This window comes from Dermacentor albipictus, chromosome 4 (genome assembly GCF_038994185.2).
Source record: "Dermacentor albipictus isolate Rhodes 1998 colony chromosome 4, USDA_Dalb.pri_finalv2, whole genome shotgun sequence".
NCBI classification, from domain to species: Eukaryota; Metazoa; Arthropoda; class Arachnida; order Ixodida; family Ixodidae; genus Dermacentor; species Dermacentor albipictus.
In genome coordinates, this window is record NC_091824.1 from 32,915,749 (window position 1) to 32,929,296 (window position 13,548).

Here is a 13,548-nt window from a genome sequence, read left to right on the forward strand (position 1 = left end):
GTTAAAGAAAAAAGAAGTTGTCCAGATTCCCCGCACTATGGGAATCGATACTATGCGAAGCATATTTCAGGTACGTGGCCTCCGGGGCGGTGAAGGTTGGCCGGGCCCAGAGATTGTGCAGCCTTAACACGGCGCATCAAAGCGCCAGCTGTCACAATGAAAGAAGACGCGAAAGTAGCACGTGGCGCACGCACCCAGTTTTGAACGAGCGGGTTGCCTTTTGGAAGTAGGGAAGTGTGCCTGCGATCGTGATCTTGTGGTTAGAGCACCGTGCTTCTGTGATCCACGGCAGCGGTTCGATTCCATCGTTGGTGTCTAGTCGAGTGGTAAAAAATAAAACCACGTGGCCACGAGCGAGCGGCGGGTGGAGAGGGGAACCAGCGGTGCGCGCAGACAGAAAAATGTTTTGGGTCGCTGACGTCACGCGGCGGCGGCGGCGGTTGTGGCGTTCGAGACTGCAAAGCGAGAGAGACGGCAATGGAGGACGCTCGTCCAGGGCCTAGCGGATTGCGCGGCAGGCCTCGGCACAACGCTAAGGCCCAAGCGAGGTGCGCAGTGCGAAGCGGCGGGTGTAAGGCGTTCGACCGCGTCTGCTGCTTTCCCCTGCTGAGCGGATGCAACGTAATTGTGTTCGGCTTCTGTTACACATTTGTAACGCGTACTGGCGACAAGCATTATGCACCTTTAGGCAGTGCATGAAGTGCTCGCATGTGGCGTTGAAGAGCTCGACTTAAAGTGCCACACGTGCGTTTCACACTGCGGCTCGTTATGTCTTGCAAGAAGCCTGAGCAGGCACGTACCCAGGGGGGGGCCCCGGGGGGGGCCCGGGCCCCCCCCGAAATCAAGTGGCATACCCCCCCCCCCCGCCCACACACTCACGGCACCACTCCTCACACATTCCTAAAGCACCACCAGATCAATGTTGAGTATTGGCAGCTATTAATCGGTCAGCATTATGCTGCCTTTTTCACTCCTTTTAAATGGCGGTAGTTATCGGCCACTCTTGTAATGTGAAGGACAGTTTTCTCATAGATTCCGCACCCGTGCGATTAACTCGACATGCGTTCAGTTGTCACCATCTATTCAACCGTCACGCGCATAGCTGTTGCTTTTGTTAGTTCAACCTTCTTTGTTTAGGCTGATCCTGGGACCAGGAAAGGGATTCGGCTGTTACTGAGCTGGTCTGTACTCTCGTGGAACGAGTTGCGGCCGGAGAAAACGCCAATTGCGTTTAACTTTTCCCTTTGCTTCATTATTTCCTGCAGTTACGGCTCGCCGCGAGGCTGTCAGACGGCCGCAACCATATACACGTGATGTGGGTTAGATAAGGTGGGACATAAAATAATGTGGAAGTGCGTCCATCATGATACCCTGCAATAACCCTTAAAACCATAAGCAAGATGACTGTCGCCCATCACCTCGTCTGTTTTTCCCTAATTGTACAACCCTTTTCGTGCAAAATTGGCAACTGGAAACAAAAATCGCAAGGAGTTGAGAAATGAAGCGACTACTAATGGAGAGAGCCAAGGCAACAACCAAACTGCAAGGAAAAGCGAATAATAAAAAAAGTTCACCGTTGCTTATGAGAATATTTATGGATGAACATCTTTTTATTTTAAAAGGAAGTAGAGAAAACGCTGCCGGAAGTGAAGAACAATTACTTGCTTTGAATGACGCTTCTACAGTTATCGGTCGAACCGCCTCACGTAGCCACTTCTCTGCTGTGCTTATGTGGGTGTTTTTCTAACCTTTCGCGGTGAGCGCAGTACATCTAGAATCGCAGAGTCCTTCGCTCTACGCGGTTGTGTGGGACTGGCGGCCGCACAGCGTTGCGCAATTCGCGGAGCTGTCAAAACTGATCAACAAGGCGAAAATAACTGATATTCGAAACTATAACATGAGAAAGACTGAAGATGCCGTAAAAAATGAACGCAGCCTGAAATCAGTAAAAAAGAAACCTTGCTTGGGACAAACCATGATGTGTACACTAAAGGATAATATCATCAGCAATCTCGGAGATATAGTAAAAGCAGCGGAAAAATTCTAAGCTGACCTGTATACAGTGCTAAGAGGAGTCACTATACCTCACTAAGAAACAGTAATGAACAGGATGCAGAAACTCTCCTATAACTAGCGATGAGGTCAGAAGGGCCCTGCAAGAAATGAAACGATGAAGAGCGGGAGGAGAAGGGGGATTAACAGTCGATTTAATCAAAGATGGAGGAGACACAATGCTTGGAAAACTGGCGGCTCTTTATACGAAGTGTCTATCGACTGCAAGAATCCCAGAAAACTGGAAGAATGCAGACATTATACTAATCCAAAAAAAGGAGACGTTAATTAAAGAATTCAAAAATTATAGGACCATTAGCTTGCTCCCAGTATTATGTAAAATATTTACCAAAATAAACTCCAATAGAATAAGGGCTGGATTTGTCAACCAAAGGAACAGGCTGGCTTCAGGAAGAGATACATTACAATGGATCACATCCATATCATCACTCGGGTTATCGCGAAATCCGCAGAGCACAATAAGCCTCTCTACGTGGCTTATATAGATTACGAAAAGGCATTTGATTCAGTAGAGATACTAGCAGTCATAGAGGCACTACGTAATCAAGGAGTACAGAACGCTCACGCAAAAAGCTTGGAAAATATTGCTACATGCGTGTGGTATTTGTTTGTTTTAACGAGGCGCGTGGGCGCCATCACTCCAGAAAAGAGGAGGAAGAACGAACTGGGCTCGCGCTGTGAATCTAACCGGTCAGCGCGCTGCAACCGTTGTTGTAAATATAAACTGTAAGTAGTTTCTCGTCTTACTGACTTTTCCTTCGCGTAAGAATATCTACAGAGGTTTTACAGCTACCTTAATTCTACATAAGAAAAACAGGGAGATACCTATAGAGAAAGGGGTCATACAGGGAGACACAATTTCTCCAAAGCTGTTCACTGCACGCTTAGAAGAATTCAAGCTATTAAACTGGAAAGGCTTAGGAGTAAAGATCGATGGCAAATATCTCAGCAACTTTTGGTTTACCGATGACATTGTTCTATTCAGCAACAGTGCAGACGAATTACAACAAATGATTGGAGACCTTAACTTGGAGAGTGTCAGAGTGGGGTTGAATATTAATATGCAGAAGGTGAAGATAATGATAAATAGTCGGGTAAAGGAACAACACATCAGGATCGCCAATCGGCCACTAGAGACTGCGAAGGAGTTCGTTTGCCTAGGTCAATTATTCACAGGGAACCCTGATCATGAGAAGGAAATTCACAGAATAATAAAAATAGGTTGGATCGCATACGGCAGACATTGCCAGCTCCTGACTGGAAGCTTACCATTATTATTGAAAAGTAAGGTGTGCACTCAGTGCATTTTGCCAGTGCTGACATATGGGGCAGAGACTTGAGATCAAGTTAAGAACCGTGCAAAGAGTGATCGAACGAAGATTGCTAGGCATAACGTTAAGAGAGAGAAAGAGAGCGGTTTGGATCAGAGAGCGAACGGGTACAGACAATATTCTGATTGACATCAAGAGGAAAAAATGTAGCTGGGCAGGTCATGTAATGCGCCGGTTAGATAACCGTTGGACCATTAGGGTTACAGAATGGGTACCAAGAGAAGGGAAGCTCCATAGAAGACGGCAGAAAACTATAGATGGTGCGATGAAATTAGGAAATTCGCGGTTGCTAGTTGGAATCGGTTGGCGGCAGGACAGGGGTAATTGGAGATCGCAGGGAGAGGCCTTCGTCCTGCAGTGGACATAAAACAGGATGATGATGATGATGATGATGATGATGATGATGATGATGATGATGATGATGATGATGGAGGTGGTGGGCCCCCCCCCCCCGAAAAAAAATCCTGGGTACGTGCCTGAGCCTGAGCATCGTTTAACTTAATGCATTACCAAGGGTGCGACAGCAGGCTTTTGCCTTCACGCGTTGCATTAACGTAACATGCTGCCGAACCTTTATTAAAGCTAGGTGAGACAGGAACCTACCTACATACCTATTTACTGCAATGTGCAAAGATTGAAGCATGGAATGCTCCACTTTTTTTTTTAATGATTTATTCCGTTTACCAATGTGCGCTTCAGAGAAGCCACTGAATGCCGCAAACAACGCCACCGAGGTTGCGGAGCCCAGCGCTCCCGTTGAGACCAACAACGGTGACGCAGGCCAGCCTGCTGCGCCTGATGACCGCAAGGTCGCGCAGCGATCGCGTCTGAACTCCGTACCGGCGAGTCGTCGCAAGACCAAAAGGCGGAGCAAGTCGCCCCTCGAGACGGACCGTGTCGGGACTATGAGCAAGCAGGACGTGCAGATGGATAAGGAGGTACGTGGAAGACGCGAATAGCCTCCGAGAACCCTCGTGCATTGTAATGCACATTGACTTCGATCCTTCTCGAAATTAACGAGAAAGAGGTCACGTAAAATATTCGCCCAAGATATGGTATCACGGGAGGTGATTTAATCATAATCTAGCCGCCATCTTTGGAGGAATTGTGCAATTTTATATAGGACATTGTATCGACACAGATGACGAAAAACTATGAAATTAGTTTTCAGTGCCGCGATATGACGTGAGATATGGCGGCAATGCCGCGCATTGCTAATAATAATAATAAGCACACTGCTCCCACATTAAACAATTGGTATAGAACACGTTATTCTTGTCGCCTTTGTTTTCGTGTGTATTTATTTACTTGTTTTTGCACTCAGATATCTTTCATTACAATGTTAAATCGTGTTATATTTTGAGATTGCCTTGCACAAAGAAAGGAAGAAAGACTATGACAACCCAGCACATCACGGTATATCTCAATTTCTTTGCGCTAAGAAAATCAGTTTTTCCCTTTGAAGTATGACGGTATGCTCACTTCATCTAGTACACTCTCCACTCATAAGAAAGGAAACACGGGATTTGTGTTCGAAGCCAATACTTTTCTTTGCGTATGGCTGTAATAAGGATAAGTTCGATAAAGCAGGATTTTTCAAAAGGAAAGCAACATAACAGATAGGCCAGTGAGAGGTTATGATTGCCACGTTTGCAAGAATCGCTGTTTCAACACAGGTGAAGTGTTTGCTTTTATTTTTATATTCGACATGAGTGAACATCTAGATGGTGCTCCTGGCTTTTAACAGTGGCAGTTAAGCAACAAAAGATGTTATTTTTTTTCACTTTTGTAACTCATCAATCAGTAATAAGAACAGACTTGAAAGGGCATGATGGGTACGTTGCTGATATTTTGAGGTTATTTATGGTTGCACTAATTTTGCCCTAATAGTTGCTTTGCTCGTGTTCAAATTTTTTTAGGAAGATCGAACTTTGTGGCCCCGATCATTCAACATAACAACTGGCACTCTTACATCCCTAGTTTGTCATGAAAATATTAATAATAAGAATAGGAATAATAAATAAATTAGAATTGGCCTTTGTCTGCACCTTTCTTGAAGTGTGCGTAACGCCCCTCAGCGAGTTATGATAACTAATCACGAAGGCAATGCTTTGGCGTATTGCATATGCCGGAAGCGACTAGGTGATGCCGTAGCCGCCTTGTTTTGGACACTATTTATTGGCGGGTTGTTTGGACGAAGTCAACTTAAATGTTTTCTCTCGAGAACCTTGCAATTAACTGTTGCCAATGATAACTTTAACGATCAGGAACCGTAAATTGCGAGCTCGGATTGAAATTTAAGCAAGACCAAAGCTGCGGCAAGCACTAGGACTGTTTAATAAAGCCTTTTAGTGGAAAAACGCAAATGACTTTATGAATATAATTAGGAGTCTACAATAAGGTGCTGTCTCACTGCTAAGTTAATCGTCGTCAGCGTTATTATCATCAGCATATAATTTATTTCCACTGCAGGAGAAAGGGCTTCTTTGTAGAACAAGTTTACCCCAGTCTTTGGTGAGTCCCTGCACACTTTCTCAAATCACACCACCTTACCCGGAGCAGTCCTCCACTGCGTTTTACTTGTTTTGTCACACATATTATTACTTCGCAAGATGTTCCGCTTTAGAATAGACAGTCGGTTATATAATATGCATGTCACACAACCTGCCGAGCTTTACTTCTTTATATAATAATTAAAGTAAGACGTAATTCACTACTGCTTGCTCTATAAGTAATACCGCCAGTTTCCTGTCAGTTAAGCTCGTCATATTTTGTACCCTCGCGCATTGTATAGCCCTTAGTTAGCTTGTTGTTTGAGGGACGTTGCGTTCTTTATTGCTGCTCAGGTGCTCAGGCGTAATGTCAAGGTGTGTACGATTCACGCATGCAGCCTTTTTATTGTCTTTACCCCTAAAATACCCCTAAATGCCCTTAGGGAGGGTATCACATAAGGGATGGTGCTAATACAATACACGAGTATTAAAATAATTAGTAAACATATTATATAAACTCGTAATATTGATGTGAACAGTGTGGTTTAATCAAAAATAAAAATAAAATATAAGGTTTACGAAGAAAAGCATATTACAAGTGCAACACAAAAGAAGAAAGGATGAAATACATGTGCATTTAATTCGAGTTACGTTATGTTGAAAATTAGTACAGAGCATATACAGGGTGCTCCAGCTAAATTTTGCCATAGTTTTCATATATGCCGATGCACTCTAAGATGACGCGGCCAAATGCATGTCACAAAATTTTTTGTATTCTGCTTAATTGCATAATAATGAAGATTAATGAACCAACTTCTGAAGCAGCGAAGTTAGGCAGAAAATTACAAAGTTGTAGCGCGCTTTGCAAAACACCCGATTAAACAGTTCCTAACTTTATATCTATTAGGTATTAGTGTTTTTCCGCCTACTGTAGATACCCGCGATATACAAAAAAAGAAGGCAAATACCACGTGACATGCCCACTTGCGCGTCGTGATTGCAGCGCTCTCACACGTTTCTCGTACAAACGACCTAGCATCTAGCTGGGTGTGCTGCCGCTTAAAAGGCCACATGGAAGTGGCGAAGGCGTTGGCTGTGCGATTGGCGCCAGCGATGTGCTTCCCTAGCGGCGGTTCATGATAGCGATAAGCAGACGCAGCGGAAGCACACCCGGCCAAATGCTATGGTCGTTTGTGCGCGGAACGCTTGGGAGCAGTGCAATCACGACGCGCAAGCCGGCATGTCACGTGGTGTTTTCTTTTTTTTTTTGTATTTCGCGGGCATCCGCAGTAAGCTGAAAAACACTAATACGTAATAGAGAGACAGAAACTGTTAATTCGGACGTTTTGCAATCCGCTCTGCAACTTTCTGATTGAAATATTTTCCGAGCTTCGTTGCTTCCGAAGTTGGTTAGTTAACCTTGACTAATTATGCAATTAAGCGGAATGCAAAAAATGGTATAACTTACTCCACACAAAAATGAGCAACTGCATTTGGTCGCGTCCTCTCAGAGTGCATCGGCATATCACTAAGCTTTGGCTAAAGTTAGCTGGAACACCTTGTATATTATCAAAGTGGAAAGAGTATCAAAACGAACATTGGTGAATACTAATTGTTAGAAAAGAAAAAAAGATAAATGTCAGTCCGCATGCTCAGTGTGCAGCATAGATCCTGGGACTTGTTCGTGTCAGGTAAAGTAGCAATGCTCGATGGCAGATTATTGCAATCCTCCACATTGCGGGGTATGAACGAACTCGCAAAACGATGGGAGTGACATGCTGGGTGCTTGTTCTTTGCATGGGTGATCGCGGCGAGGAAAAAAAAATGGCTGCAGAAGACTGAAAGAAGTGATCGTGAAACATTCAATGATGGTAAAAAGGTTGTGAAAGCGATCAAGACGCTCAATTTTGCGACGATGTGATAAGGTTTCTATCTGAGCTGGACTTCTCGGTGACGTGATGTTAGAATGACGTGAGTAATCAGCAAATATACAGCGTACAGCCCGGTTATGCAAGGATCCAATGTTACGAGTGCGGCAGCATGTTCTATATTCTGACGAACTGTAGTGTAACGTACATGCGAGTTTACGTATCTGGGGAGGTGCGTGCTTCAGTGTACGTTTGACTGGGCCGAGCGAGTGGTTGGCTGAGGCAGCAGTAACATGGTTGTGATATTGCCAAAATAAGTCAGATTGAAAGCGGATGTGTTAAAAGAATTAAATTATGGCGTTTTATGTGCCAAAACCACTTTGTGATTATGAGGCACGCCGTAGTGGAGGGCTGCGGAAATTTTGATCACCTGGGGTTATTTAACGTGCACCTAAATATAAATACACGGGTGTTTTCGCATTTCTCCCCCATCGAAATGCGGCCGCCGTGGCCGGGATTAGATCCCGCGACCTCGTGCTCAGCAGCCTACCATAGCCACTGAGCAACCAAGGTGGGTGCAAGGGTATTTGTGTGTAGTACAAAGCTCGATACTAATGTTATAATGTTATTTAAAACATAGGCAGTTGGTAGGCGGGCATTACGATGAGTAAATGATATTCGTTTTAGATTCATTGAGCGTCATCAACCAAGTCGTGCAGCAATAGCAAATAGTGATGAGCAAAGTGATACACAGTAGGCCACGAAACCTATGCGTGAAAACAGAAAATGACATATAGCAAGAAAAAAAAGGACAGATCAACAAATAAAGCCTTTGCATAACTCACAACCCGTTTATCAAAAACAATGCTTTGCATATTTCGCCCACATTAAAGAATTGGTAGTGAGCACTTATTCTTGTCGCCGTTCGTTTCCTGTCTACTTTTTTTCACTTGGAACTCTTTCATTTCAATGTTCAACCAACTCGCTTAATCGCAGGTTCTGCTGAGACATTCATTTTATTGTGCTACTATACAGCGTTCCACGTGCATTTATTTTAACCATCAGACATACGCCTTTCATCTCCAGCAATGGCTTTATAATAATATATTTTATTTCTAACCTGGCACTCTGCACCAGCGTTTTTTATCCCCACTTGAACACGCGGATCGTCTGCTCATTGCCATTACCTTGAACGGACCAATCACCACTGTTTTGGGGCTCTATATGGGAACAGAAGCCTTTGTACCATCGATCACCATTATCATCATCATCTACACTGTTGTGCGTTCCGTGTCACCGCACTATCGAAGGAGTCGCCCATGGAGACGTCCAAGTCAACAGCCGAGCCAACCAGAGAGGGAACCCCGACTCAGAGTCCGGTGCAAGCGGCTACAGTGCCGCAGCCTTCTGCGGCGCCAGAGCCCACGGCCGCGGCCGCCACCTCTTCCGAGCCGCAAGAGCAGGTTGAGAAACCTGACGATGTCCGGGACGAAAAAGGTAGGCATTGCATATGCGTTTGAGTCGTTGCGTGACCGAAATGTTTTCTGCTGGCGGCAATCAATGTTCAGACCCCCTCATGGCTCCTCAATCGGTCTTTAGATGCTGTAATGTCGCAGCATAAGGAAACCATGCATGAAAAATTATTTTCAAAGGCTCGCTGGTTTCAGGATGTGCTGTAGGTTCGGAAAAAAAATTTTTGCGAGCCTAGTGGCGATAGGTAAAGAAGTACTACTAAACGGGCTGCGAGATTCTTAATTTACGTTCTCAGCGCGATGAAAACGGGACACACAGAGGAGACACGGGCACAGCAAACGCTGAACTATATATATATACAGCTCTGACGCTTGCTTGACGGCTACACAAGCGCAAAAACCGCGAAACGTGCAGGATTATTGCCGCGCACATGTGCACTTCTGTTAGCATCGCAAAGAGGTAAATTGTGTGTCTCACTTGCGCACCGCTGTAGCCCAGTGGCTATCGCACTGCACTGCTGTGCTCGAGGTCGCGGGTGCAATCCCGGTCGCGGCGGCCGCATTCAAATAACGGAGGAATGCAAAAAAAAAATAAAGAAACCGGTGTACCATTCAGTGGGTGCTCCTTAAAGAACCCATTGGGTGTTAATTGTCACAGGCGCTCTTGGGTACCCGTGATGACGTAGCGGTCTAGGTCACATTAATGTCAATTTTCTCGAACACTGATCACACGAATATGACTCAAGCTCTCCCACACAGTTCAGTTCTGCAGGCATCTTAAGTCATATTAGGGATGAATATGACTTAATATGATCTTACGTAATATTTCCCGAATTAATTTCAAAACTGAATGATAAGAGTTAATGTTCACTACAATGTACAAGGTGTCTCGCGAGAGCGTATAAGTATCCTAACTTTTTCCTTCCTTCTGAATTTCCTTTCTCAAAGAGGCAGCAGTTTACTTTCACTAACAGCTTCTCCTCGCCCCTGTCTGATGTTTCTTCCGGTGTACCACAAAGAAGCGTTATTGGTCCTTTATTGCGAAAAACAACCAGCCAACAAAATGACGCACGCAGGAAACGTACACGAAGACAGGAAAGAGGGTGGACTGCCATGTTTCCTGTGTGCGTCTATATTTTTTTGGGGTGATGTTTTTTCTTAATAGAATGCACCAACTAGCCCCACAAAGTATTTTACTTGGCTCCTTACTCTTTCTAATCTACATTGATGACCTGCCCAACAATTTATCATGCGTGCGCATATTCGTTGACGACCGCATCATCTGTCGCGCCGTGAACAGCTTTCCTGACCGCAAGATCATCCACAATGACCTTAACCAAATTACTAATTGGCGCGACATCTGGCTAATTACCCAAATTTATTCAAAATTTAAAGTGATTTCCGTCAGCCGCAAGCACTCCGAGACTATTCCTACTGGAATAAAAAAAAATGTCCCATTATGCCGGCCCTCATCATTAAAATATCTAGGCGTAAATCTTTGTTGTCAACAAACCTCTCCTGGACTGCTCACATTACCACCCTCTGTGCCCGTGCATCTTGATCACTGGGTTACCTCCACGCAACCTTCGAAACTCGCCTACGCTTATCCGCAAACTGCCATTTCAAACATGCGTCCGACTACGACTTGAGTTCGCCGCTCCGGTCTGACAGCCTCACCAACATTACCTAATTAACATGCTGGAAATAATCCAAAATAGAGCCGCACGTTTCAATTCCCCGAATTATGACTATACCATTCTAGCGTAACTCAAATAAAGCTTCATCTTTCACTTCAGCTGGTAAGCGATCGTTGCGACATAGCCCTTAAGTCATAATTTCAAAAGTACGCCCACCACTCTAACAACCGCCCCCCTACGCCTAGAAAATTCATCGCACACGTCGCACAGATTACGCAATAATCATAGCTTCACGCGCATCTACGGTAAAACTGAAGCATTTAACTTGTCTGCAATTCCACGTGCCATTCGTCTCTGGGACAGCCTCGCCGATAACATAGTCGCGGCAACTAACCGTGAAAAATTCAAGCACTCACTCGACTCGCTTATCCCTTGTTAATCATATATCTCGCTGTTTGGTTTTCATTTTATGCATTTTCCTTGCACTGTGGCGCATTTGTTTACAAACTTATCGAGTTGACTTAATTGTTCTAATACACGGCTGCCTGTCGTTTATGCTTCTGTAATTTTTATTCTGCGCGCCTGGCTGTTTTTTTTTTTTCGACCTTGTAGTGAGTTTGCCACTTTTTATGTGCGTAGTTCCATGCCCTCCTTACTCAATGCCCCATGTAGGGGCCTTGTAAGGTATTTTGCAAGCTCAACAGAATAAAATATTTCAATTGCACGCCGCTGAAGTGCGAGCTAAATTTCTATTCGTGACGTCAACGAATATGCATAGTCACACTAATGAACATTAAATAAAACAAACGTTTTTTTGGTCCCTCTCGCGAAAATCGTCTGCGCTAATATGTTGCCGTTATCTCTTCAGTATTATCGATGGGGCACTCCACAGTCTCTATCACCGGGGCTGGTTCCATTCAGGTTGATTGCTGCACTGTAAAGAAATTTGCACCATTAGTGAGCGTTGTGAACTCCGCCCGTAAAGGGTGTAAAGGTGTGAGTTATAGTACAAAAGGATAGGAAGTTGGGCGAGTTGGTACGGCAACACTGCTATAGTTTATCAGATTCCACTCAAGTGCGGGAAAACTTACATTGGACAGAGCGGTAGGCGCATTAATATTAGACTAAAAGGACACAAGCATTCACTTAACAACCCTAATGCTTCACATCTAGCATCACATTTTTTTCAATTATGGTTGTAAACATTTGTTTGAAGACGGAAAAATTCTTTCCAAGACACAAATGCCAAACCACACGGGAAATAATCGAGGCATTCCGCATCAAAAGATTAGGAGACACTTGCGTTAGCCACGCGTCTTTGTCTCTGTTAGAATGCGAATTTGAGTATCTCCACAGCACGTGTGCTAATCTGAAGTAGTATATTTTTGGTTGTTTTCTTTTTTTTGGGCTTCCCCTCCTCTTGATATGTTTAACTGATGTCTTTAGACCTTGCAATGGTCTTATGCTGCGGTATTTGCAATCACCTATATGTATGTTGTTAGTTTCAATAAAGTGTAGTTGAGAGTTAGCGCTCGTCCTGTCGGCTTCTATATATATATATATATATATATATATATATATATATATATAGTCTGTGTCCGTGTCACTTCGCGCTACAATTCAAGATCATGAGAGTTATAGACCAGTTTGCCTTGTTCAGGACTCTTAAGGGTGTAAAACGGTTTACAGGGTGGGAATATTCCTCACATATGAAGAAAAAGTACCATCTTCACGCAGACGCAATGCGCAGGAATGTCCACAAATGCGGCTTCTTTTTTCTTCATTCCTACGGATGTGCGCACGGATAAATGTCCACGTTCGTGAATGAAATTTCGATTCTGAATTTAGTCCTCTATAACGTAATGTCTGTAACATAATGTAACGTACGTATCAGCAGACGGTGTACACGTCTGATGATACCGACGAAGTACGAGTAAAGTCATTCAGTGAAGGGGCATTTTGTTGGATGAAGTGATGTGTCACCAACAGGTAACTTCGCGGCGCATGGTGTTCATTTGTTGTTTCTACTATTGTATTTTTTGCGTCTGTGATTCTGTGTATGCGTGCGTAAGTGTATTTGTGTCGTGTCCGTGTTGTGCAGATATACAGGGTGTTTTTTCTTTGGCTGCAGCAAATATATTAAAGGTTGCCTAGGGCGGATGGCACAATTCTATCTCTTGATCTAAATTACTCTATGAGGCAGCCATCCCGTCTACGAGAAATCAAAATGTTCAGTTGAATAATTAACGTAATTGCGCTAATTAAATTTTTAGTTATGTTACGCTACATATTTCAATCTATGAATTATAACCGCCGAGTATTCACTTGGAACGGATTCTATGGGCAGCACCAGCTCCGAGATATTGATTTTCAAAGTGTCGGATAAACTGCATTGGCGTTCCAATTACTTTTTTAAGAACACGCTGTTTTATGCATTGAAACACAAAAGTAACTGGAACACCAAAGTATCTCGACGGACACTTTGAAAATCAATAGCTCGAAACTGGTGCTGTACAGAGAATTCGTTCCAAGTGGATACGCCATACGAACTTAGTGGCTGTAATTCGTAGATTGAAATGTGCGACGTAAAGTGATTAATGCATAAGTTAATTAGCATATATACGTTGATTATGCAATTGAACATTTTGATTTCTCGTAGAGGTAATAGCCGCCTA

General features: G+C 43.9%; 1 protein-coding gene across 3 annotated transcripts in view; it reads left to right on the forward strand.

The window, feature by feature from the left end:
• LOC135900199 (sodium-dependent phosphate transport protein 2C-like) overlaps positions 1 to 13,548 on the forward strand; it is a 67,819-nt gene that overhangs the window by 9,041 nt on the left and 45,230 nt on the right. For all 3 annotated transcript variants that reach the window (XM_065429638.1, XM_065429639.1, XM_065429640.1), the window contains exons 2-4: positions 4,104 to 4,342; positions 5,877 to 5,918; positions 9,075 to 9,261. In XM_065429638.1, the coding sequence (XP_065285710.1) occupies positions 4,104 to 4,342; positions 5,877 to 5,918; positions 9,075 to 9,261 (468 nt within the window). The remainder of the gene's footprint in view (positions 1 to 4,103; positions 4,343 to 5,876; positions 5,919 to 9,074; positions 9,262 to 13,548) is intronic.